General features: G+C 47.0%; 2 protein-coding genes across 16 annotated transcripts in view; one reads left to right on the top strand and one right to left on the bottom strand.

Annotated features, from left to right (window-relative positions):
• Nucleotides 1–5,248, bottom strand: part of DHRS12 (dehydrogenase/reductase 12) — a 40,522-nt gene extending 35,274 nt beyond the window's left edge. The window contains exon 1 of the mRNA XM_055542226.1: nucleotides 5,129–5,248. Coding sequence (XP_055398201.1) covers nucleotides 5,129–5,184 — 56 coding nt within the window. The 5' untranslated portion in view covers nucleotides 5,185–5,248. The remainder of the gene's footprint in view (nucleotides 1–5,128) is intronic.
• CCDC70 (coiled-coil domain containing 70) overlaps nucleotides 1–27,681 on the top strand; it is an 86,971-nt gene that overhangs the window by 1,379 nt on the left and 57,911 nt on the right. For 2 of the 15 annotated variants that reach the window (XR_008700933.1, XR_008700924.1), the window contains exon 2: nucleotides 3,731–4,044. The exons of 8 other annotated variants lie outside the window; for them this stretch is intronic. The gene's annotated coding sequence lies outside the window, so the exon portion shown is untranslated. Of the gene's footprint in view, nucleotides 1–1,231; nucleotides 1,522–2,201; nucleotides 2,338–3,730; nucleotides 4,045–16,607; nucleotides 16,892–22,774; nucleotides 23,587–27,681 lie in introns of those variants that run through there. 5 more of the 15 variants (XR_008700928.1, XR_008700926.1, XR_008700927.1 and 2 more) reach the window with 5 other exon arrangements.

The following is a 27,681-nucleotide window of genomic DNA, read 5'->3' on the forward strand; positions in this document are numbered from 1 at the left end:
GGGAACAATGAGAGAAGCAAGGAGATGTGAAATGGAATACAGGTTTTTTGGTAGCAGCACTAAAAATGAGTAACCTAAGGAGGGCTCCCATGGCTCAGTGGTAAAGAACCTGCCACCAATGTAGGAGATGCGGGTTCAGCCCCAGGGTCAGGAAGATCCGCTAGAGAAGGAAATGGCAACCCACTCCAGTATTCTTGCCTGGAAAATTCCATGGGCAGAGGAGCTTGGCGGGCTACCGTTCACGGGGTCGCAAAGAGCCGGACGCGACTGAGCAACTGCGCACACATGAAACCTAAAGGTGGGCACCACTGGGGAAGGAAGAACATGCTGACCGCAGAGGGAGGACACTGGAGAAGAGACCGCCCTAAACTAAGACAGGCGCCCCTGACCGCAGGGGGAGGACACTGGAGAAGAGATCACCCCTGACCGCAGGGGGAGGACACTGGAAAAGAGATCGCCCTAAACTAAGACAGGCGCCCCTGACTGCAGGGGGAGGACACTGGAGAAGAGATCGCCCTAAACTAAGACAGGCGCCCCAGGTCCGCTGACAGTGGGAACAAACTGATTGACTCTAATTGATACCACTCTCCTTTGTAAATTAAGGGCTCAAGTAACATTTCCTCAGAACAGCTTGACATCAGGGTCCCACCAGGGCCTTTTTGATCTCGTGCATTTGGGGACTATGGCTCCACCTTGGGGAGCTTCAGCTCCATTTAGCGGGGCTTTGGCTCAAATTTGGGGTGTTCTCCCTGTGAAGGGAAATAAGGTGCTTTGGACAAGGGTCACAAGCCTAGTGGGACTAGGAAGTCACATTTGGGGCAGTTTTGCCATTTGACTCTGAAGGTGACTTTCTGGCTGGCAAGGTTTTGGTTTGATTTGGTTACTTTGAGCACAAAGATTTCTAGTACTAACGGCTTGAGCTAAAATGGGAAGCACTTCCTCTAAGGTTCCACTTCCACCTGGGAGCCCCTTAGGAAGTTTTAAATGACTGGCTGAAATCTAGGGAAGATCCTCAAAAGTGTTTGTAAATAGGTTACCGAAATGGGAAGCCATTGGTCTGACTAAACTAGGCATAGCTGATATTTAGAGCGTAGCAGGATTTTTGGAAGAGAACTTCTCCTCTAAGCTAACTTTCCAACATAGGTAAATGGGTATGTCAGCCCTTCAATATCATTCAGGCAGCCACCTAATTCTTTAAGAAAAAAGAAAAAAATAACTCTCCTTGTTTTAGGACCAGAAGTATGGTTCCAAAAAAGAATCCAAAACCCACTAATCCTTTTACCACTCCCAAGACCTTCCCTGTTTATCTTAAGAGCGAGTTTGTAAGTATTAATACAACTTAGCAACTAAAAAAGAACAACAAAGTATTATAAAGGGGAAATGAAGTTATCCTGAGGAAAAATTGTATCTTTGCAAATGTTCTACCTGGTCTTCTCAGGAGCCCTTATCTCCACCATATTTTTAAAATGCAAATTTTGAAAAAGAGAGTAATTTGGACTTGCTTTCCATAAACATTAGTAAAAGGAATTTAGCCATCTAGACAAGTGAACTTAATTTATTCCATCTGCCAGAAACCCAATTTTAATCTGACCTCTTTTGTAGACTGATGGGTTTTACATTGCTGTACCCAACTCAGGGCTGAAATCTTGAAATGAGAATAGAATTTGGCTTTTCTCTGTTAGAAAGACAAGTTTTGTTAAGTTGTCAAACTACCTTTGATAACAGATTTTAAGTTCTTTACCTTTTAAGTGATCTACTCTGTATTTGCCTTTGAAATCTTTGTTACTTTGGCTAAGTGAATAACTATTGTTTCACGGAGACGTATAATCCTGTTGTGTTTTAAAACCCTTTTGATGTTGTTTTGACAAAACTTACCAAATCAAATTATAATAAAGTTTCTTTGACCTCTAGCAAAACTTCGGGATGTTTCAAAGGGCTTTTGAAACACCCCGAAGAAACATTAAACTCATTAGGTTCACTTGGTATCTTAAATTACAATGGGAAGTGTTATCACATGAGTAATAAATCTTCTTAGGTTATATTTTATGGTAAATGATATTCTAGAGATTATATGAAATTTTGATGTGTCCTGCTAAAGTATTATCATCATAATTCTGGTTATTATCTGAAAGTGTGGCATGTCACAGCAGTAACTTAGGTGCTTTAAATGTGGCTTCTTAAGTCTTTTTTTTTTATTATAGATAGTTATGATTTCACTTTGATGCCATTGCAAAAACTCCTCCCCTTCAGGAAGATTTATAAAAAGGACTTTTGGATAAATGCAAGTAATTCTAATGGCTTCACAAAGCTGTTAACAAAAAGGATTAGTTACAGGGGAACTGAGTGAACTGGTAGATACGGTTACAGTTTTTGTGGTTTCAATATAAAGAAAATCACTGGTTTAAATCTGTTTCCCAGGGGTAAGGAAAATCTTCCCCTTAAACTAATTAATCATTGTTCTAATTTGGTCTTTGTTTTCAAATTGTTTGTGCTTTGTGCCTCCTTGATGCTCTGTCATTGTCAATTTCACTAACTGCATTACTTATATCTTGTCTAATTTATAAGATTGTTGTCTCTTACAATACCGAGGGTGTAATCAGGCCTTGAACAAAACTTATATGGCTAAAAACATAACATAAAAATCATTGTAATAGTGTAATTCTAAGTATGGGAAGAAGCAATGGGAGGGAAAATGTCTCCTGGATCATAATCAGGCACAAGATCCAGAGAATCTTTCCTTATTGATGGGGGTCGAATCTGAACTTTAGCAGCTAGAGTGGTATATCAAAGAATTTTTTCCTGATCTGGGATGAGCCTTCCAGTGCCGTGGGACAAGATTTGATCATGAACTGTCTACCAAATACTGGTCAAATTCCTAACCAAGAGGGGAGGAGCTGAGAAATGGAATATTTCCTGCCACATCAGTCATCTGCAATTGGAGCCTTCCAACATGAGCCAGTGAGCCCTGAGGAAACTCAGCCTATGAGAACACAGGATTAACTGCCCCAGATACCTGAGGGTACATATCAAGGAAATAATTTTAAAGAGCCCTGACTCTTGCATCTTCCCATACATAGAAAAGCCCTAAATTCCTAAACTTAAGATGCTGCCTCTGGGTTTGAAGTTCAGTATGCTACAGATGTAAAGTGGACATTTTCCAAAGAGGAACAAAGACAGACAAATCTCAACATCTGGAACACTGGGAACTGGCACGGATGGCTGTGAACACTCCCCAAAAGATCCATCTGATGAAGCAGTTAGAGCACTCGTCACCCTCTTTTTTCCAAGATTGTTGAAGGGACAAGGACAGTGGGAAATATTGCAGGGAAGAGCCAATTCTGACTCCATGATGGATCTGTTTCTTTGACTTTAACCTTTGTTTTACATTGCTTTAGTTATTATAATCCTACATAATGATCTGCCTCAGGGAACCCTTCCCCTCTGCCTGAAGGAACACATCCCTTCCCTGAGGTTGGCCATTCCAGGAGATATTTACAAGATAATGGTCAGTATTTCCTCAACTCCAACCCCTCTCTATCCTGTACAAGAACCTCACATACAAACACGCAGCCAAGGTGGTTATTTTGAGACTTTAGTCTGCCATCTTCTCGATCTGTTTGCTTTCACAATAAAAGTATTCCTTGCCTCAACATTTTCTCTCTGTTAACTGGCCTCGGTATAGTGAGGAGGCTGAGCTTGGACTCAGTAACATTTCCCACATTTTCTGCAGCACTGCCCCTGAGGAGGGTCTGCACTCTTTCAAAAAACACTTCTGCAAGCCGAGAAGGGAGGAACAGCAGCTGTCTCCCCTTGGAAAGATGCCTGGAGTCCTGGGACAATGGAAATTTGCCCAGGTAGCCTTGCTGCTGCTGCTGCCGCTGCCAAGTCGCTTCAGTCGTGTCCGACTCTGTGCAACCACATAGACGGCAGCCCACCAGGCTCTGACGTCCCTGGGATTCTCCAGGCAAGAACACTGGAGTCCTGGGATTCTCCAGGCAAGAACACTGGAGTGGGTTGCCATTTCCTTCTCCAAAGCATTAAAGTGAAAAGTGAAAGTGAAGTCACTCAGTTGTGTCCGACTCTTCGGGACCCTATGGACTGCAGCCTACCAGGCTCCTCCGTCCATGGGATTTTCCAGGCAAGAGTACTGGAGTGGGCTGCCACTGCCTTCTCCCAGGTAGCCTTAGGAACTGATAAAAATACTGATAAAACTCTTAAGGCAGGGAAGAGAGGAAGTCTCTTAGAGAAGAGGGTTGCATAAGAGAAGAACCTGCAGGATTTTTTTTTTTTTTAAATAAAATATCAATCTAGGCCCCAGTGCACATCAATTGAATCAAAATGTCCACTGGGAGGGCCTGAAAGCTGATATCCTCAACAATTTTCTGCCGGTGATTTTTGGTTTCAAACAGGGATGAGAACCACTGGGAGAGACTAATTCTAAGATTAAAAACCACCTCTCCACCTCCCAGAAGTGGCCACCCCTCAAAGACCACAGTGAGGGGGCGGGTCGACTGGGGCACAGCCAGGGTGATCACGGGGCGATGGGGGAGGGGGGGTGCGCGGGGCGGGTACCATCAAGCAATGTTCAACAAGCTCACACTGGACGCGTGGTCTACACCCGCCCTGTAACTCGTGCCCGGAATGTTCCAGCTGGAGGGAGCGGTCACAGTCCACAAGCCGCATTTTATTAGTAAGGACAAAAACACACCCAGGAAAGTACTAAGCGGAATCTCAACCAGCAATTTAGAACTAACCCCTTCTGACGCCGAAAACAGCCCCAAGGAGACAAGAGCCAGAGCACACCCAAGCGGGGCGTCCAGGCAACGCCCAGGAGGCTCGCAGACCCCTGGGCCGCCTGACGTCAGTGGGTGGAGCCCCGCGAGTACAAGCCCCGCCCCCGGGGGCCAGCCGGGCCCAAGAGCGCCCCGGGGTTGGGTCGTGGCTGCAGCAGGTGGGCGGCCGGCAGGCGAGCGCCTCCGTCGCTCGGTGGGGCCGAGTGATCGCGGGGGAGTCGCGGGCGCGTTCCCGCTCATCCCGCCTGCCGGCGCCGAGGCGGGCCGCGTGACGGCCGCCGGGCTTGCCCGCCCCCGGGCCCCGGGCGCCGGCGCGGTACCCCGCGCACCCTTACTTGGTGTATTCGCGCAGCCCCTTGGCGAACCACACGGCGCTGCGGTAGAGGAGCATGGTGGGCCGGGCGCCGCACGCAGAGTCCCGCGGCCCCGCGCTCCCGGGCCCCCGCCGCGCCCTTCCGGGCCCGCCAGCGGTTACATCATCGCAGTTATGTAAACGCCACGGCCTCCGGGGCTGGTCCCCACTGGGAATGCGGCCGGGTCTCTGTACGATACGGAGCGCCGCCCCCCACGGCCCAGCTCTGCCCTGCCCTGCCGCGGCTCTGGAGAGCGCCCCACACCGGCCCGGGCCTCAGAAGGCAGCGGGGAGGGAGGGCAGACCCTGCAGGGAGGGTCTTCATGGGGTGCAAGCCGGCGTCAGTACCTGTTGGGGGTTACCTGCCAGCTGGGTATCACTGGGACGCAGAGCTGGCACCGAAACACACCTCCTCGAATCTGATGACCCAGAAAATCGTGTGGACTCAAAACGAGAAGGCTTACTGATACTGAAAAGATGTCTCCATCTGATGGGTTTTAGCATAGGGGTTACTGAAAAACTAGTATTTTCTAAGTTTCCACCTATCTTATTTCACCAAATACCTGCAGTAACTCAGCGGAGGGACAGTGCTTCAGCAGCAGGTACAATAAGTCTGTAAGGTGCTCACAGTGACCCGCCTGGGGCAAGGCAGACTGGGTCTCCCTCCTGAGAGGTGAGTCTGTCTCCAAAATACAGGCTTTTGCCACAGTTCTGCAACGTCATGTAATGTCAGGAAGGAGCCCTTTATCGCTTTCAAATCTTCATCCGCCTTCCCAATCCCCCGAGGCCAAATAAACACACAGTGCAAGTGGAAAGAAAAAAAAGCATAGTGGCTATGCCAACCCACACGCTAGACTAAGTCACCCAGCCCACTCTGGGCCCCTGTTATGTAGGAGTCAGGCACCCTTATCCCCATCTGACCTCCATCTCTAACTCCGTTAGGAGAGCCTCACTCGGTTAAATTCTGTACTGGTTTACCAGACTCACCCAGAGACTGAGCCATTCTTACATAAGATGTGCGGAGACCAGCTGGTTTAATGGCCTCATTACCTACGGTAGAAGATATAGGTTCGCTGCCCCCTCCCAAGTGGGCGTATTTTTAATTCAGAATACCTTTTGAAATACATTTCCCCAGAACAGCTTGCTCCTCTGAACAGGACTGTGAGGTTCCCCTGCATTGCTCTTCTTCTTGCCAGAGCGATGAAAAGGAATTTAAACAAGTGGCCTTCTGCAAAGCCACCCAGCCTGGTGTGACTTTTCAATGCCAGTCAGGTTGGACCAGGAGAGCATTTTGGACCCCCAGAGTTACACAACTGTGCTTTGTACCCAAGGCTTTGTGTCAGTGATGGAAGAGGTACCAGTCTGTTCAGAAACTCACCACCTCAGGAAATGTGCTTTTGGCTCACAGAGGGGGTGAGAAGTTCTTGTGAACCACACGGTTTATTGAGGGCATCAGCAGCACCTTGCTGTAAAAGGGTGGGTGGAAACCGAGCTCTCTCAACCTGCTGTGTAAATCCCGGTGTGCTGCAGACCTACTCTGACTTAGTTTTCTTATTCGCGTACAGTGAGGATGAATATGCTCACTTCATGGGGCTGTTGTGATGATTAAATGCATTTGTAAAGAGCTCAGCAAAATGCCTGGTTATGGTCAAAAACCGTTCATTTCCCGCCCTAAGTTTTCTTCTCATTCTTTCCCTCCTGCTTTGCAGCCACCCCGTGTACATTCCATGCATGTTCCGTTAGTGCATGAAGCATGTAATATTTACCCTCAAATCAACAAGTCTACGCTAGGGACTGCGCTGTACACAATTCATAGGGGGTTTTAAGAAAAGACAACCCACATCTCAGAAGGGACCTCCGTTCTTCCCTGGATGACACGGAACAAGAAAGAAAGGACAGGATGGGATTCGTGGGAAAAGGGTCCAGTTTAAGGACCTAGCTGAGCTGGATTTTGGTTCTGTTTTGTCACTGACTCTCAGTGTGGCCCTGGTTAATAGTGATAAAATTTATGGCCACCTGCTGGGAACAGCCGACTCACTGGAAAAGACCCTGATGCTGGGAAAGATTGAAGGCAGAAGGAGAAGAGGGAGACAGAGGATGAGATGGCTGGATGCCATCACCAATTCAATGGACATGAATCTGGGCAAACTCCAGGGAATGGTGAGGGACAGGGAAGCCTGGCATGCTGCAGTCTATGGGGTTGCAGAGTCAGACACGACTTGGTGAATGAACAAGTCCAAACGTTGTGGATTATGTCACTTAATCCCTACAATGACCTAGTAAGGTTGCTCTGGCTATCATCTCCATTTTACAGATGAACAAAACTGAGGCTTAGAGGGGAAGCCCCTTGGCTGAGGTCACGTTTACTGTGAGGTCACAGTAAATGCACCCTGGAGCCAGGATTTGAGCCAGGCAGTGCGATTTCAGAGCCAATGGCCTCTCAGCAGACCATACTCTATGGGGGCAAGTCACTTAACCTTTCTGGGCCTCAGTTTTCTCATCTAAATGAAAAGGACATTAGAGAGATGACATCTGGGGCCCCTTCAAGCTCTATGACTAATAAGAGAATTACACAAAGATGTTAAGTAAGTTAGGCCCAAGGTGCTTTTAAAAGGGCAACATCCAGTGGGTGTCTTTGCTTCATTTCAGGCGGGGAGAAAGCCTGGAAGATATCTCTTCTCTGTCTCTAGTTTAAATTTGCTAGTCAAAAGCCACACAAAGAAATCACCCTCCAAAGCCTCCTTCTAATTGATTCAGAGCCCTGAAGCTAATTTTGACCAAACTCGAAGGAGAAGCAGAAGGTGAGGATTGAGAAGTCCATGGCTTTCTGCGCCAGAGATATACATGATGGGAGGTCTGCGTGTATACACACACACACACACACACACACACACACACATACACACCAGTGTTTGCATCTCTTCCACTGAAACTCAGTACCAGTTTCTCCAACCCAGTTGTCATGGCAACACCAGCTGCCAATGAGATCATGGAAGACAAGGTTATAATGGCAGTGCTGCCTTAATATTTTACCTGGCAAAACCACTTAGATAATAAGATGAATAACCATAAATCATAAATCCACGGAAGCCCAGGCACTGCTCATTGTATGTGTTTAGGGTGCACTTGGGGGTGGGGAAGAGAAGTGAAAGTGAAGGGAAGGAAATGGAAAGGAAAGAGGGAGAGGCAGGGGGCGGGGAGGAGGGTCTCTGATGCTGCTCCCGGTTATTCCTCGGTGTCCGGACCTTGTCTGTACATGGATTAAGGAACTGGTCTCTTCTGCATTCACGAGAAGGGATGGGGGCTCCCAGCCTGACTGACAAAAGGCTTACAAGAAACCCGAGGCTGTTTTGGGGGGTTCACACTAAGACAGGAGAGAAGCAGCTCAGGGGTGACATGGCAGACACCCACCCACTCCAGCACCCAGCAGGAGGCAGGACCCCTCTTAGAACCGCCTTTATGGTTATCTTCCCAAGTCCCTTGATGCCACCTGCTTTTACAGACGTGCTACCCCCAAGGCAACTGTCTGTTGCCCATCTGAACCAACCCCTTGCAGAGCAAATCCACTGATTTAAGGGTTTTCTTCCTTTCATGGGAACTAATCATGGGGTGGCAGTGGGCAGGGGGATGTAAGAGCTTTGTCAGTGGGGAGGGAGACTGCTTACACCAAACACCTTTTTGTGCCTTTGAATTTTGTACTGTGTTCACGAATTCCTTATTCAGATCGAAAAACAGGCACTCCCTGGTGGTCTAGTGGCCAAGACTCCATACTCCCAACGCAGGGGGCCCGGGGTTTGATCCCTGGTCGGGAAACTAGATTCCACACGCTGCAACTAAAGACCCCACAAGCCAAAACTAAGACCTGGTGCAGCCAAATAAATTGATCAAATAACTATTAAAAGGTTTATAACCATAATGAGGTCTTCCCTCATAGCTCAGTCAATGAAGAACATGCCTGCAATGCAGGAGACGTGGGTTGGATTCCTCGGTTGGAAAGATCCTCTGGAGAAGGAAATGGCTACCCACTCCAGTATATTTGCCTGGAGAATCCCATGGACAGAGGAGCCTGGCGGGTTACAATCTACAGGATCACAAGTGTCAGACACGACTTAGCGACTAAACCACCACCAACTATTAAAAAAAAATACGATGGTCCACCTTCATTCTCCAGCCCTGTCCACCCTCCAAGAACCAAACACACGGATGAGACGGGCCAAGGGCAGGACAGTCATGACGCCTGGGTCCATCAGTCACCCTACAAGTGAATGAATGAAGGAAATGATTTCCGGCAGACGTGGCTTATGTTGGCCTGAAACTCTCATACAGTCTGTTTCTAGGGCTGCTTCCTGGCAGGCAGGTTCTGAGTGCAAGAGTTTTCTCCAGTGAGGCTCAGGGGCCACAGGTAAGTGCGCTGATGCCCTAAGGGGTTGTTGTGCCTGGCCCTGACCAGTGACTCCCAGGACCGCCCAGTTCTCGCCACTGGCTCCAGACAAGGGCCACCAGGGGCAGGGAGAGGGCAGCAGACACATAGTGGCAAGAGCTGGGGTCAAAAATCGGAATATCTACCTTCAGCCCTGATGCCTCTTCAAAGGAGACACCCCACCTCCCTGAGCCTAAGTCTCCCCCAAACCGCACTCCACCTGTCCTGCCCTTGGGGCGTAGGAATAAGGATGGAATAGAGGACCTTTTCTCTTATTTAATAAGAGCTTATACTCCACTTGCCAGTTACTAAGCACTGTTCTAAGCTCATTTAAAATGAGCAGACTGTGGCCCAGATAATGTCAAGGCATGTCCATGATGACACTAGAGTCTAGAAAGGACCAGAGCCAGGATTCCAACCTGACAGTCAGGATCTAACCTTTTCTGTAGGGATGGGACACGTCTCCTGGTGGCTTCTCTTCAGTTTCTTCTTTAAGTCATGTGTCTGTGGAGCTGGAAGGGCTTCCCCGATGGTCCAGGGGGTAAAAAATCTGCCTGCAATGCAGGAGACATGGGTTTGGTTCCTGGGTCAGGAAGATCTCCTGGAGAAGGGATAGACTACCCACTCCAGGATCCTTCCCCGGAGAATCCCATGGACAGAGGAGCCGGGTGGGCTACAATGCATAGGGTAGCACAGAGTCAGACATGACTGAGCACGTGGAGCTGGAAACCTCCCCTACCATCTCCTTCCTCTTTGGGGTTGGTTGATTGGTTCCTATGTTGACTGGGTGGCTTCGAGTTCCCACAGTTCTCTCTGCCAGCTACCCTCCCCACCTCCACACCCACCCCCTAAGTTAAGAGACCCAAAGATGGGTCTCAGTCAACTAAGACTGAGACTGGGCTTGAGCCTGTGAACACATGTGCCCTTACATAGGCATGGAATGATTAAACGGCCCTGCCCTTGCCAGCTGTTTAATCCTGGGAAGGTTTGAGGAATGCATGATTTTATTTATGTAGTTTTAAATGGTGGTTAAAATATATGTATCATAAAGCGTACCATCTTAATTTTTTTAAGTGTACAGTTCAGTGGCATTAAGTATGTTCACATTGTTGTACCACCATCACCACCATCCATCTCCGGAGCTTTTCATCTTGCAAAACTGAAACTCTATGCCCATTAAACATCAGCTCCGTCTTCTCCCTTCCTCCCAGCCCCTCGAAGCCACCATTGTGCTTCCTGTCTCTATGAACCTGACTGCTCCAGGGACCTCCCACTGAGTGGAATCGTATAGTATTCGTCCTTTCATGACTGATTTACTTCGCTCAGCATAATGTCATCAATGTTCATTAATGTGGCAAATGTAGAATGTTCTTCCTTTATTAAGACTAAACATCTGTGGTAGAGAATCTGCCTGCCAGTGCTGGAGACGCAGGTTCGATTCCTGGGTCAGGAAGATCCCTTGGAAGAGGAAATGGGAACCCACCTCAGTGTTCTTGCCTGGAAAATCCCATGGACAGAGGAGCCTGGCAGGCTACAATCCACAGGGGTCACAAAGACTCAGACACGACTTAGCGGCTGAACACACACAGGCACACACACGAGTCCATGGTATGTATACGCCACATTTTGTTTATCCATCCATTCATCCCACAAAGGACACTTGTTGTTTCCACCTTTTGCCTAGTGTGAATAATGCTGCTGTGAACACTGGTGTACAAATATCTTTTCAAGACCCTGCTTTCAATTCCCTTGGGTATATAACCAGAAATGGAATAGCAGGATCATACGGCATTCTATTTTTAATTTTTTAAGGAAGCTCCATGCTGCTTTCCATAACAGCTGCACCATTTTCCACACCCACCAACAGCGCACAAGGGTTCCAATTTCCCTACACCCTTTCCCCCAACACTCGTTATTCTCTGGGTTTTGCTGTTTTATAGTAGCCATCAGAATGGGCGTGAGATGCTCTCTCTGTGTGGTTAATTGTGGCTGTTACATATCTTAAAACACATTTTATAATTCCTGAGATATTCGGTCCCACCTCCATTATGTATTCATGCCTAGCGCATCTAGTTATCTACTTAATCAAACGCACAGTCTCACTCTCTATTGGAGGGGCAGTTTGCCCCATACGAATGTGGTTTTGTGGCTGTGAATAACAGAAACAAATCAACTTGTTTCCCTCTCGTGATTTTTAACCCACTGCTGGGGGCCACTGAGCTGCCCTCAGGTGGGTCTTCATCTAACCGGCTCCTCAGTCCTTTCACAGAGGCTTCGGGTTCAGTCAGGCTCACGTGTTTAGCACGAGAGGGGGAAATGACAACTGCTTTCTCAAACTGAGCTCTCAGTTGTTCATTTGGCAAAATAAAATGTCAAATTACTAGTGTTTCCATTTTGATGCACAGAAATGATGGACCCTGCCAGTTACAGAGGACGTTAACTTTTTAAATGAGTTTAAAAAGTTTACTCATCATTTTTGAGGCAGATCTCTTTGCATTGATGATGGAAAGAAAGTCATGGTGTATATGGGAAAAAGCAGGTTGTAGAGAGGTATGAATAATGTGAGAGAAATTATATAAAAATCAGATATTCATACTTAAAAAATACACATAAACATGTTCTGAAATGAGACTAAAAAATGAATGCTGGTGACCTTTTTGGGGACTAGAACTAAGAGTCAGGGTAGGGTTTGAAATCTTTTACGCTTTTATACCTTTTGACACTACTTGAATGTTTAGCCGTAAGTGTGTATCACTTCTATAAAGAAAATAAAGTTTTAGAACAGTCATTTTAGGAAAATAAAAGGGCTTATAAAAGGGACTCTGCTGCTGATTTATCTCCTGCCTTCAGCTGTGGAGACACGGCTCTGTCCTGGGTCAGGTTTCCTGGAGGCAGAGCCTGCAAAGGAACTTCACTTAATGTGATTTGTTGAGGGGAGTGGTCTCAGGAGAAACCCAAATGCAGGACAGGGGGAAGCACAGGAAAAAGGAAGAAGCCCGGAAAGGGTGTGGCTTCTGTGAGGTCTGGCTTGACCCCTTGGGGAGCTCTGGAACATAAATGACACCAGAGTTGGACCTGCCCTGAAGCTGGGATGTCCTCCTGTCCCGATCAGTCCTTAGCGATGGACAGTCACCGTGTATGTGTGTGCGTGTGTGTATATGTGTGCATGTGCATGGGAGTGTAACTCATGCACAAGTTGGCTCTACCCAACTAATGGTGGGCTCCAGGAAAGGCTGCAGGTGTGAGTCATTAGCTGCCGCACCTGCTGCAGCTGGGGCGGGCCCACTGGGCTGGGATCCCAGAAGCTGAGCCACAGCGCCCTGCCCAGTGGACTGAGAAACTGGCTGCTTTATAAACAGACTTATATACCATAGATTGAGTTGCAAAATGCCTTTTTTGTGTGTGCAGCTATGGAAAAGCACAGGCTACAGGACATTTTAAGGCTGAAATATTCCTATGAAGAGATAAAGGGCAAAAAAAAAAAAAAATTTGGCTTGGAAGAATTCAATCAGACTGCAAGATTTTTGCAGTTGTGGGGGGAAATCATTAGAAGGAGGTCCGCGCTGTCAACCAGGGACAGAGCTGTTCAGGAAGGAGACAGTGAGCAGTCTCTCCTGGGTAGCGATGCTTGGAGGCTGAATTTCATGGACAATGTATACCTTATCATTGATTATATCTCCCCTGCCGCTGTGGTGCTTAAGTTCAAATCTAGACTTGAAACCAGGACTAAGTAACCCAGGGAATAAGCCAACGAATAAAGGCTGGGATGGAGGGGGTGTACTGCAAGGTCCGAAACTTCCTGGGCTGCCTTGGCGTCTCTGAGCCTCACAGAGGCCCACGGTCCTAGCTGTGAGTTCTCTGATTTCACCAGATCTACCTGCTGCCCAGTGGGGATGGCTCCCCATCCGGCGAGTGCCCCCCATCAGTCAGATGGCCACACCCCACCCTCTCAAGTTAACGGGCTTTACTTCCCTGCCAGCCTGTGCAATTATTCACACAAACCAATCACATCCTCCTGCAGATCTACAGGTGACCCCACCCTCTTACAGGACTCCTTCCGTGTCTGCGTGTCTACTTTGTTCCTGTATGCAACCTCCACGTGGCACCGCATGGCACGCCATGGCCTCCTCCCCAGGCTGTGAGTATATGTGACTCAGAAAAGGCTGTCAGTCTCATCTGTTCAATGACAGCTGCTGAATGCTTGGCCACCTTAGTCAGGGTAAGGGACCCCTTTCTCACCAATGGAATGAAGAGGAAGCGATCAGAAGAGAGGGTTTTAAGAGACTTCAGGAGTGATGAAATTTGTGAAACTTACTGTCACACTTGGTATGTATAAATCAGCAGAAAGTCCCAGCTGCCTTTTCTTTTCCTATGAAGTGGAAGTATACTTCCATACAATGCAGTAAGAAAATTTTAAACTTTATAACTGATTTAAGAAACTGTTCCAGAGAAAACAATAGAAGATTGTATCTGAAAACACTCACCACCTGAATGTAAGCTGGGGCAGCCACTATGGAAAACATTATGGAGGTTCCTCAAAAAACTAAAAATAGAGCTGCCATGTAATCAAGCAATCCCATTCCTGGGCATGTATCTGGACAAAAATATAAATAAAAAAGATACAGGCACCTCTATGTTCATGGAAGCACTATTAACAACAACCAAGACATGGAACCAACCTAAATGTCCATCAGCAGATGTGATACACATACACAGTGGAATACCACTCGGCCATATAAAAGAATGAAATATTGCCATATTATAAATCACTTTGCTGCAGAGCAGAAATTAACATTCTAAATCGACTATATTCCAATTTAAAATATTGGAATATATGTTAAATATACAGAAAGTGAAGAGGAACTAAAAAGCCTCTTGATGAAAGTGAAAGAGGAGAGTCAAAAAGTTGGCTTAAAGCTCAACATTCAGAAAATGAGGATCATGGCATCCAATCCCATCACTTTATGGGAAATAGATGGGAAAACAGTGGAAACAGTGTCAGACTTTATTTTCTTGGGCTCCGAAATCACTGCAGATGGTGACTGCAGCCATGAAATTAAAAGACGCTTACTCCTTGGAAGGAAAGTTATGACTAACCTAGATAGCATATTCAAAAGCAGAGACATTACTTTGCCAACAAAGGTCCGTCTAGTCAAGGCTATGGTTTTTCCTGTGGTCATGTATGGATGTGAGAGTTGGACTGTGAAGAAGGCTGAGAGCCGAAGAATTGATGCTTTTGAACTGTGGTGTTGGAGAAGACTCTTGCGAGTCCCTTGGACTGCAAGGAGATCCAACCAGTCCATTCTGAAGAAGATCACCCTGGGATTTCTTTGGAGGGAATGATGCTGAAGCTGAAACTCCAATACTTTGGCCACCTCATGTGAAGAGTTGACTCATTGGAAAAGACTCTGATGCTGGGAGGGATTGGGGGCAGGAGGAGAAGGGGACGACGGAGGATGAGATGGCTGGATGGCATCACTGACTCGATGGACGTGAATCTGGGTGAACTCCGGGAGTTGGTGATGGACAGGGAGGTCTGGCGTGCTGGGATTCATGGGGTCGCAAAGAGTCGGACACGACTGAGCGACTGAACTGAACTGAACTGATACCCCTCCTATTTCCACCTCCTATTTCTCTTTTGTTAAAGAGCAAAATGCTGTCTCCCAAGATAGTCAAGATAACCTGGCTACTATGATACCAGCTGACCTGAAAACAGAATACTGAAATTCAATCTCTAAGAAAGATGCGTTTTCTTCTTACTTTATAATCATGAAAAGAAAAATGACCACTAGAATCAGTAAGAAGAATTTTCTGTCAATTCATTTTTCTAGAATCTCCACTACAAACCCCTCCATCTGATTGAGGATTATGAGTTCTGTGGAGCAAAATCTGCCTACAACAGGCCACTGATAGTCACTGTCTTCCGAGTGCAAAGTCTGCACCCATGGGGATCCCACTGGTTTAAGAACATTCGGAGTCCCAGGGCCTGGAGGATTCTCTCCCTGGGGGCGCTCAGGGGAGGCCCTGAGGAACAAACTGTCCCAAGTTCATTTCTTCACCATGAAGACGCCCACAAGGAAACCGAAGCACAAGATACAGTTACACAAAAATGGAAGTTACTGGCTACTCTGCTTCATCTCACGCTAAACCAGATGGAAACGATGTGAAATACTGAAAGTAAAGTCTTATTACCCTCACGGTCACTGCCAGCCTGGGGCTGTCCTGGGTCAGTGTGTGCCCCTTATGTGGCCTGGGGGCACACATGTGGTACTCTAACCCACGGAATCAGAATCAGTGGGGTCCCACCCATGACAATAGCTGTGGGCTGTGATTCTGCCTCTTGAACAAACCCATGGGTAGTTCTGATGTTGGCTGAGGTCTGAGACCCACCAGTGTGGCTGACCCCAGTGGAATAATCCCATGTTACTGTGTCTAGCTGCCATCTCGATAGATCAGGCAAGGAGTAGGATCAAGATTTTTTTTTTTCAATGTAGCAAAAAGAATTAAGTGATTTCAGGGTATACTTTGTTTTTGCTGCAGACTTTTCTCAGAAGAGAAAGTCTGATTATCCCTCCTTGCCATGTGGATCTCTTCTTTGAGTTTTCATAACATCCAGAAAGTTCAGCTGTTACTGTGTTCATTTCCCCAGAATACCATTGCCTTAGGATGCTCGGCAGGGATGCGTGGCCGTGTTCTGGGTCCGCCTTGGCGCTTCAGTATATATGAATACCTACACTTCATATATATGTGTGTGCATGCTAAGTCGCTCAGTCATGTCTGACTCCTTGCAACCCCATGGACTATAGCCCACCAGGCTCCTCTGTCCATGGGATTCTCCAGGCAAGAATACTGGAGTGGGTTGCCATGCACTCCTCCAGCGATCCTGACCCAGGGATCGAACCCGTATCTCCTGCGGCTCCTTCATCGCAGGAGGATTCTTTACTGCTGAGCCACCAGGAAGTCCATAGGTATATATACTTCAGTACATAGGTATAGATACTTAAGGTATAAGCAGTGTATTAATAGAATGTCCGCCCTCTAGGCCTTACTAGCCATCACTACTGTGAGCTTGCCATGCTCTTCTTCTATCAAGAGCCCAGATGAGGGAAATGGTACTAACAGAATCAGTTCAAAGGCCTGCAGCCATCACTTCCTACACAGTGTGGACATCGTCTCTGGATTAAGCCAGACTTTCAGAGAACCACCGTCGTGGACCATTTGCCATGACCGTGAACTTCTTTCCTGAAATGTGTCAACCATGATCACCATGCCTTGAGTGAAGTGAAAGGGTTAGTCACTCAGTCATGTCCAACTCTTTGCAACCCCATGGACTGCAGCCCGCCAGGCTCCTCTGTCCATGGCATTCTCCAGACAAGAATCCTGGAGTGGGTAGCCATTCCCTTCTCTAGGGGATCTTCTTGTCTCAGGGTTCTTTACCGTCTGAGCCACCAGGGAAGCCCGCACCATCCCTTGAGGGAGGCCCTAATACATTACCAGTCAAAGCCTGCTAGTGTGGGTGAACACATCACCTGAGTCACCCAGGGTCCCTTCCATGCATTCATGCACAGGAGTTCTCTGGGATCCATTTGTTTCAGAGCAACTGTCTGGGTCCCTCATCCATGGAACACCTTGCCTGCTCACAGGCCCTCTCAGGCACCTAGCACAGAGACAGCGAGGTGGAGACACAACAGAAATGGCATGGGCACCACAGATGAGCACAGGAATTGCAAGTTGCAAACCCTCTGATCTTCCTCTCTGACTCGAAAAGAAAGTTAGAAAATACCCAGGACTGGGGTGGAATAAAGGCTCTCCCTTCTTTTCCCAGCAGAGGGCGCAGATAGCACCCTCTTCTTAACCCAGGAGGAAACCAGGACCAAACGTGATTCCAGGAGACAGATGCCCCCAAACTCAATGAGGATGCTCCATGGGACTCATGCATCCTTTTCTCTTAAAGTCATGGGGAGGAATGAGCCCCTCTTTATTTGAGCCGACATTTATGAAAAAGGGAGGTGTCCCACACTGGTGGCCACTCAGGAATTGGTTTGATTATAAAGTGTGCACACACACAGCAGCCCAGCTCCACGTAAAACTAGACAAAGGCTGTGACACGTGACAGAATCTTCATCTAGAATTCTAAAGCACAGGGGCTCCCCCTACCCCAGGGGTGACACCCTGACATGGTACCACAGCTCCCAGGAACCTCATCTCAAAACAGCGTCAAGAGGGTATGATAGCGGTGGCTGTTGTGTCATCGTGGACTTCCAAACAAATGGATTTACAGAAGACTTCCAAACCCTAGCCTGGCATTAAGCAGATTTGCTACCGTGTAGAATTAAAACTCAGAGACCAAAAACATCTACGTTAGTGAAATCGCATGCAACCCAGCCAAAAAACACACACCACTGGTTTATACCATCAGCAAATCAGAGAAGTACGCGGATAACCAGGAGCTTTCCAGGTAGCGCTAGTAGTAAAGAACCCGCCTGCCAATGCAGGTTAGACGTAAGATACATGGATTCGATCCCTGGGTCGAGAAGATCCCCTGGAGGAGGGCATGGCAACCCACTCCAGTATTCTTGCCTGGAGAATCCCATGGACAGAGGCGCCTGGTGGGCTACAGTCCACGGGGTTGCAGAGTCAGGCAACACGACTGAAGTGACTTAGCACACACACACACAGATAACCAGGGAAAGAAGCAGACGCAAGGCCCAGTGAAGGATCTGCAGGAGCAGAGAAGACACTGAGAAAGGGACACTCTGTCTGCGATGCCCGGCTAGCGGTCTGGACCAGTGCCAAGGGGAATCTACTTCTTTGACCTTGGCAGCTTTCACAGCTGTCTTTGGGATGCTGTGCACCCCCACCCGACAGAGCAAACCCAGCTGATCTGGGGGTGAGAAAGATGCTCCTTAATGTTCCCCAAAGGCAGCCAGACTCATTAAATAAGAGCACTCTTCTTCTCATAACAAAAGCCACCATAGCAAGGAGAGAGAAAATGTGTCTTGTTTGAAAGTCCGTGCTCTTTCTATAACTTCAAGGTGCCCGTGGCTGAATAACAGCCCAGCAGGAGCGGCAGTAACAACAACAAGCCTCGCTCTCTTCACAGTCACTGGAACTGCAACTGTGATTTGAAAAGCTCTCCCATTCTTTGCCTTATCCCCTCCAAAAAAAAAAAAAAAAACCTTTGAAAACTCTTATGAGTACAAAGTCCTCACTCTGAAAAGAGCAAAAGTGCCTTTCCCAGACCCAGGTGGGCAAGCATTTGTTGAGTCTGCTAGGATACTCAGCGTTTTGCTGGTAAGATCTTTGCAGGCATTGAAGAAACCAGCAAACTCTCCCAGCAGCTTGCCCTTATGGACTCTCAGATGTGCCCAGGTCCTATGCGCTCACTCTGCATGACCCCCGAGTAACACCACCCACCGACAGGCCGACGGCATGACCCCCAAGTAACACCACCCACAGGCCGACGGCATGACTCCTGAGTAACACCACCCACCTACAGACGGATGGCACCCAAGTCTGCAACTCCATTCCTGAACTCCAGGCTCATGAGAAGCTCCACTGGGCCTCCTCAACTCAATCAGTTGCTGGGTTAGAAATCTCTCCTCTGGGTTTCCATGATTCTTAAGTATGTATTTCTACCATTGTCTCTCACATTCTACAGTAATTGTTTATTTATGAGCCTTTCTAGGAATAAGACTTGCAGCCTGGCTGGGAGGCAGAACATTTCCATAAGAAAAGGGAAGTGAGGGCTCAGAGGGGTCTAGAGAGCTACTTGGATAAAGCTGATGCATTCAGGGAGGGCTTCCTGGAAGAAGGGGTATATTCCGAACCCCAGTGAGAAGAGAAAGGTAGGAATGGGAAGTGGATGGCAAAGATGAAGGGTGGTGCGTTTGGGCAACAGGGGAAACCCAGTTGGAAGGAGCAGGGTGGCTGAAGAAGACTAGGAGGTAGGGCAGGCATGGGGGCACAGGAGCTCGGCCATCGCTGCCATAGAAACCCAAGAAAAGCAACCTCTTGGCTTCGGTTTCCTCATCTGTAAGCTTGGAGCTGACAGCGCAGCTCAGGGTTCAGCTACTCAGCACCCTTTCCCTTCCGAGCAGGGCCCTAGCCTCTGGGGAGCTTCCTCCATAATCACATGTACAGAGGGTGTATCTGGGGCACCATCCTCCCTGGAGGTGCCTTCCCCGCCCTGGGGCTGCCTGGCACCCAGGATCCAGGGACCTGGCCGCCCTCCCAGGACGGGCTGGTAGGCACCTGGTGCCCGGAGAGGGAAACCCTCTGGGGCTCAATCACTTCACTGCTGGCTCAGAGCACCTGGCCAGTCCCTAGGCCCAGGCTTTCTGGAGCTGCCTGGTTCCTTCCTCTCACACCAGCCTCCTAACAGCCCTTCTAACAAATTAACTTTCAGGTTAGCTGGAAATTTTGTTCCTTATGTTCAAAAAATCCTTTCTGATACAAGAGTCTGCATCAAAAGGGGTGAGGTGGGAACTGAATGAGTTCAGAACGAGGGCCAAGCCCTTAGCATGGCATCTGGCACATAATAAGCCCTCCCGGGTGGTAGCGATTGTTACTGAGAAGTGGAGGCCTGGAAGATGAGGGGGAGGATTGTTAAGTAGAGAAATGGCCACTAAATCAGTGTTTCAGATTCTTTCAACATGGCACTCAATAACAAATACACTTCCCGTCACAGCCTAGCAATCAGGTAACCAAATGTCCTCACTGGCTCAGGGAGTCCCGGTTTATGCTGTTCTCCTGGCGTGATTATTATCAGAGATCCCCTGTACTTGCAACAGCTCAACAGTGTCCAGTTTGGAAGGTAAATTACTTGGTCAACGTACCAAACACACACATGTGCTTGTATATCACACAATACTTACTTGGCATGCTAATATTTTCTATTCTGGTTTTTTTTTTTTTTTTAAGTGATCATGCGTGCATGCTCAGTTATGTCTGACTCTTTGTCACCCCGTGGACTATAGCCTGCCAGGCTCCTCTGTCCATGGGATTCTCCAGGCAATACTGGAGTGGGTTGCCATTTCCTCCTCCAGGGGATCTTTCCGATCCTGGGATCAAACCCCCGTCTCCTACATTGGCAGGCAGATTCTTTACCACTGAGCCACCTGGAAAGCCCTTTTAAGTGGTCACAACCTACTAAATTCACTTCTTGATCTTCTAATGGGTCATGACTGTCAGTTCTCTTAGGTAACCCTGGGAAATGTCCACGCTCTTCTCTGCAGCTTCTCTTCAACACCATGGAATAAGGTGGTGCCATGGAATATGGTGGTGCCAATATGGTGATTCATTTCAGAGAGGATGCAGTGTTCCAAGGGGTTAAACAGAAAACATGGGCCTCACTAGTAAACCTGTCAGGGGATTCTATAGACCTGTTTGCTATTGTTCTCATGGTTATGGACTTACTGTCTATTGCCTCGCTATGATGAGCACAAAAATTTAATTTGGCTTCAAACAGTTTTCGATTGCCAGGGAAAAAAATCAATGCTGCTTATTAGGGCTCTCGTTTGTTCATTAAAATAAATTACCTTTGGGTTCTGAGCTGACTTTCATAAGACAAAGTTTGCTGTTATTAAGAGGAACAGACTCCATGGATGGTAACATCTCTAAAGGAAAGTTCTAGTTTGCAGCCTGATTATGAGGTAGTCCGGTGAGAGAGGGTGGGGCAGAGGTAATTACTGCTGAAAACTGTGCCCTTGTTTTGAGCATCTCTATGGCACTCAGTCCATCAGAGCTTTCCCCTAACACTGCAGGGCCACAGGGGATATGCAGCCCTATTGATCCAAGAGCCTTTGGGTCTCCTTGGAGCTAAACAGAGCCCCAGGTAGATTTCATCGGGATGTTAAGAGAAACGATCGTGTATTTATGCATTCCAGAACACTGCCCAATGGGTTTCCCAGGTGGTTCTGTGGTAGAGAATCTGCCTGCCAATGCAGGAGATGCAAGAGACATGGGTTCAAGCCCTGGGTCCGGAAGATCCCTTGGAGAAGGAAATGGCAACCCACTCCAGTATTCTTGCCTGGGAAATCCCATGGACAGAGGAGCCTGGTGGGCTACAGTCTGTGGGGTCGCAAAGAGTTGGATATGACTGAGCACGCACACACTAAGACTGCGCAGCAGACAGCTGCCAAAAGAGGAGGGCGTTTAATAGTGAGGTGGACTCAAACCAAAAAGGCTCTAAATCATATACATTTCCCAAGACAGAGCAGAGCATGTAGCTACTGATTGCATATGAGGACAGCCATCTTGAAGACATTCCTTTGATGTCTCAGATTAATATCATGACCAGTGCCACCGGGAAGCCTCTTTTAAAGGACCCAAGCACCAGAAGGAAGTTGGAAAAATGAATGCTTGTATTTTGCAGCTTTTGATATGGAAAGCTTGGATGGTTGGGAAAGGTCATTGATAAATGGAGGTGGGCCTCAGGTATTTTAGACCTAAGGTGCTTTTGGCAGCCGTGACATTTCTGTGGGCTAGGAATTTTGAAAACTTAACTGCAGGCTACGCAGGACCTTTGATATTTCCTTTTCCATCACTATTCCTGTTTCACCATATGTCAATACTACCCAAGAGCAAATCAGCTCTCTGGACTGACATAAACTTGAGAGTCACAGACTTCGCCCATAAACATCAGAGTTTAATGTCTGACTGATGACTGCAGCTAACGAATCCCATGCTAGTCAGTTGAGAACTAGGAGCTATGGTTAAAAACAGACATTAGGAACTGCTAAAATCAAACACATTTTAACCAGATGCAATCTGTACTGCCTGACACAAGAAACTTTTTAAAAAAGAAGCAGAGAGAAAGGTCATCATTACGACTGAATTCAACGGTATAAGTAACTGGCAGTGGGTAATTTCTCTGCATCAGTGATTGTCAGAGGAAAGCCTCAGCTTAGCACACTGAACTCAGAGCAAAGGAGGGAAGCTTTGGGTGAATACTCCTCACCTGGAAAAACCTGATCCTACTGTTTCAACAACCCTGCGCTTAGGAGGAAGCTGTTCTGTGAGTGGTGGTGGTGGTTTAGTCGCTAACTCTTGTGACTCCCAATGGAGAGTAGCTCGCCAGGCTCCTCTGTCCATGGGATTCTCCAGGCAAGAATACTGGAGTGGGTTAAAGGCTGCACTCCATGATGCCTGTAAGCTAAATTTCAATAGAAACTACAAACAACTGACCCATAGACTTTTACTTTTAAGGCCCTGGTGATCCCACCCACTAGCAAGTACAGAGGAACGAGGGACTGTATGGGACGGTCCTCCATAAACTTCATTCCTGCATAGGGCAGAGAACGGAAGGTTGAGAGAAATGCTTTCAAGAACATGATGCCCATCAGGAAAATGAAACTAACATCTGCAAAAGCCAACATGTTAATCACACAAACTGAAGCTTGATCCCCTGCTTGGAGAATCTGCCCAGTCTCCCAAGCCATCCAGTCTTCAGGGTACTTAGTGGACTGATGGAATGGCAGTCCACAGGACATCAGAGCTGGGGCCAGACATCACTGTACCATTTGTCTGGGTACTAACTGGCTACAGGTCTGCTCTGCTTTTATGAAAAGCCAGCAAATGACGACCCATATTTCTAATGATGCATTTTACCAAAGGATCTGAAGGATCCCTTTAAATATCCAGGTGTCTTGATGGGCTTAAATAAGATCCAGGGTTTCCCTGGTGGTCCAGTGGTTATGAATCTACCCCCCAATGCAGGGGACACATGTTGGATCCCTAGTCAGGGAGGATCCCACATGCTGCGGAGCAACTGAACCCTTGCACCAGAACTGCTGAGCCTGTGCTCGAGGGCCCAGAAGGCATCAGAGTCCACATGCATCTACAGTCCATGTTCCGCAACAAGGGAAGCCACCACAATGAGAAGCCTGAGCACCGCAGCTAGAGAGGAGTCCGCACACAAAAACCCAGCGTAGCCAAAATTTCAAAAAATAATTTAAAAATAAGATCCAATTTATGGGTCACATTCCCACAGTGTATCCACTGTGTAATATAAGGGTCCCATTTACTCTGCTTCCAGGGCCCACAGGGCAGCGTGGAGCAGGCAGAGAACTCTTCGTCCGTGTGCAGAACCTGGTGCTGTATGTATCATCTCCATATGATCCGGATAAGGCAATGGCACTTCAGTACTCCTCCCTGGAAAATCCCATGGGCGGAGGAGCCTGGTAGGCTGCAGTCCATGGGGTCGCGAAGAGTCGGACACGACTGAGCAACTTCACTTTCACTTTTCACTTTCATGCATTGGAGAAGGAAATGGCAACCCACTCCAGTGTTCTTGCCTGGAGAATTCTAGGGATGGGGAAGTCTGGTGGGCTGCCGTCTCTGGGGTCACACAGAGTCCGACACGCCTGAAGCGACTTAGCAGCAGCAGCAACCATATGATCACCATTGACTAGTTCACCACCCGACCCACCCCCACCCCCGCCCCCAACCCCCCCAGGTGGGACACGAGTTTACTCACATATCCTTCGCCACCATATTGGAAAACTATCAAATCAGCCCAGACTCACACCCTTTCTTATGGTGATTCTTCTTCCCATGGCAATGTTTTCTCTCAACTGTTCTCAGGCCTTTGTCTCTAGGCCTATTTAACCAATGGTAATATGATGCATTGGGTGTTAGTTCTAGAAGGTCTTAAAGGTCTTCACAGAACTGTCCCAGTTGAGCTATTTCAAATTCTGAAAGATGATCCTGTGAAAGTGCTGCACTTAATATGCCAGCAAATTTGGAAAACTCAGCAGCGGCCACAGGACTGGAAAAGGTCAGTTTGCATTCCAATCCCAAAGAAAGGCAATGCCAAAGAATGCTCAAACTACCGCATAATTGCACTCATCTCACACGGTAGTAAAGTAATGCTTAAAATTCTCCAAGCCAGGCTTCAGCAACACGTGAACCATGAGCTTCCAGATGTTCAAGCTGGTTTTAGAAAAGGCAGAAGAACCAGAGATCAAATTGCCAACATCCACTGGATCATTTAAAAAGCAAGAGAGTTCCAGAAAAACATCTATTTCTGCTTTATTGACTATGCCAAAGCCTTTGACTGTGTGGATCACAATAAACTGTGGAAAATTCTGAAAGAGATGGGAATACCAGATCACCTGACCTGCCTCTTGAGAAACCTGAATGCAGGTCAGGAAGCAACAGTTAGAACTGGACATGGAACAACAGACTGGTTCCAAATAGGATAAGGGGTACGTGAAGGCTGTAAATTGTCACCCTGCTTATTTAACTTATATGCAGAGTACAATCATGAGAAACGCTGGGCTGGAGCAAGCACAAGCTAGAATCAAGACTGCCGGGAGAAATATCAATCACCTCAGATATGCAGATGACACCACCCTTATGGCAGAAAGTGAAGAGAAACTAAAAAGCCTCTTGATGAAAGTGAAAGAGGAGAGTCAAAAAGTTGGCTTAAAGCTCAACATTCAGAAAACAAAGATCATGGCATCTGGTCCCATCACTTCATGGCAAATAGATGGGGAAACAGTGGAAACAGTGGCTGACTTTATTTTTCTGGGATCCAAAATCACTGCAGATGGTGACTGCAGCCATGAAATTAAAAGATGCTTATTCCTTGGAAGGAAAGTTATGACCAACCTAGATAGCATATTCAAAAGCAGAGAAATTACTTTGTCAACAAAGGTCCGTCTAGTCAAGGCTATGGTTTTTCCAGTGGTCATGTACGGATGTGAGAGTTGGACTATAAAGAAAGCTGAGCGCCGAAGAATTGATGCTTTTGAACTGTGGTGTTGGAGAAGACTCTTGAGAGTCCCTTGGACTGCAAGTAGATCCAACCATTCCATCCTAAAGGAGATCAGTCCTGGGTGTTCATTGGAGGGACTGATGTTGAAGCTGAGACTCCAATACATTGGCCACCTGATGCAAAGAGCTGACTCATTTGAAAAGACCCTGATGTTGGGAAAGATTGAGGGCAGGAGGAGAAGGGGACGACAGAGGATGAGATGGTTGGATGGCATCACTGACACGATGGACATGAGTTTGGGTGGACTCCGGGAGTTGGTGATGGACAGGGAGGCCTGGCGTGCTGTGGTTCATGGTGTCGCAGAGTCGGACACGACTGAGCAACTGAACTGAACTGATTCAGTATAAAATTAAAATTAAAAATTTTAAAAAGAAACAAACTTTTGTAATATTAAGTCACTGAGGTTCCAGGATTGATTTGTTCCTGCGGCATAAAGTTACTCTGACCAATGCATTTGTCACCAGAACCCACGAAAGTGGATTCTCACTGTAGAACTGAAGACTTCTATTTAATGACATTTAAAGTTTTAGCTTTGATTTGACATTTTCATTTCCCATGAAGGCTTTGGTACTTAAACAGAGGGAGTAAACCGTTTTCTTATGACTTATTTCATTGAAATAAATAAAGATTTCTAGGTATTCAGAGACCTGCAAATTCAGGGTCCCAGAGCAAAATCAGACACACACATTGTGTGTATCTCGGTCATCAGCCTACAGAGGCCTGCCTTTCTTGGCATCTCTAGTTTAACTGAAGACATTATTAGATGGAAATATTTTCCAAATCTCAAGACAACCTTTTCACACAAGGACCTTTAAATGCTGGATGCCAACGTTGTTGGGTAGGAACTGCCTTTCCATTCAAAACCCAGCTGTGAAATGAACATGAGTAATGACTGATATACCTGCTCACTGCTAATGAATAAAAACAGCTGCTGCTCACAGGAGAGTCAATCAGCACACAGATGGCTTAAAAGGATCCTAATAAATTTATTAAAAACATCTTTCCTCCCCCGTGTGCCTCATGTGCTGCCTGGGACCTCGGGATTTTGTCTGACCTGCAGTACCACAATTACCCTCTTTGGGCTTTAGAAGTCTCCCCAGTACATTTGGTAGAACTGCTAGATATAGTGATTGGGGGGGCATATTATAGAAATTTTAAAAAGTATTTTTACTATTTTTATTGTGATAAAATATATATCATACAATTTTGGGGGGCTATTTTAAATGCAGCACTAATTACATTCACAAACTTGTGCAAACATCACCACTATCAATTTCCAAAACTCGTTCATCACCCCCAAACAGAAAGTCTATAACTATTAAGCAGTAATTCCCCGATGCCCACTTCTGGTGGTGGATGTAGTGATTTTAACATAACCTCTATGGCAACTGGCTTTGTGGGGTCTTGTCTCATTTATGCAGTCATGTTAGCGGGTGAATTTTTTCAGTTTGCTGTTTAGATAACTGAATCGCAGCCTTTTGACTTGATAAAAAACCTCTGTCTTTCACTGAAAGATTTTGCATGGGACATTTTCTTACGGGGGACTCTTAAGCAGGGTACATCTTATACCTTATAAACTCTTGCTAAAGCAGAGCCACATAATACATGTTCATTTTCGAACTGTCCTGTAACAATGACAACTTCAGGGCCTGTTGAAGTGGCTGAACTGTTTGCCCTGACACTAGATGGCCCCAGACTACTTGGCTATACGAGTTCTGTCCGAATTTGAAAATTTTATTTTGTTCTTTTATTTCCTGTCAAGCTGTTAGCTTTCACTCGATACAAATCTAAGAGTACTGTTTTTGTATTCATTTCTGTTTTGTATTGTTGCTTTTGTAAACAAACAAAAAAAAAGCTGAAATGAAATTCACGTAACAGAAAATGAACCATTTTAAAGGGAACAATTCAGTGACATTTGACATATCCACAATGATACGCAGCCATCGCCTCTGCGTGCCTGTGTGTTCAGTCATGTCTGACTCTTCATGATTCCATAGATTGTAGCCCGCCAGGATCCTCTGTCCATGGGATTTCCCAGGCCAGAATACTGGAGTGGGCTGCCATTTCCTTCTCCAGGGGAGCTTCCCGACCCAGGGATCAAACCCTCCCACTTCCTCAACCTTTCCTCACACTTCCAACTTCTGAGTAACTGAGATCATTTAATGGAAATATTTGTGTGTTCATTCAGTAAAAGAATGCATGGAGTGCTGACGATGACCACAGCCTGAGATTCATCTTTTCATAGGGCTCCACATAGGAGCATAGGGACTGGGAAGGGAAACCTCTGGTCCAGTGACTCCCAACCTGGGCAAGAGACACAGGAGCCAACTAAACA

The sequence above is a fragment of the Bubalus kerabau genome, chromosome 12 (assembly GCF_029407905.1).
Source record: "Bubalus kerabau isolate K-KA32 ecotype Philippines breed swamp buffalo chromosome 12, PCC_UOA_SB_1v2, whole genome shotgun sequence".
Lineage (NCBI taxonomy): Eukaryota > Metazoa > Chordata > Mammalia > Artiodactyla > Bovidae > Bubalus > Bubalus kerabau.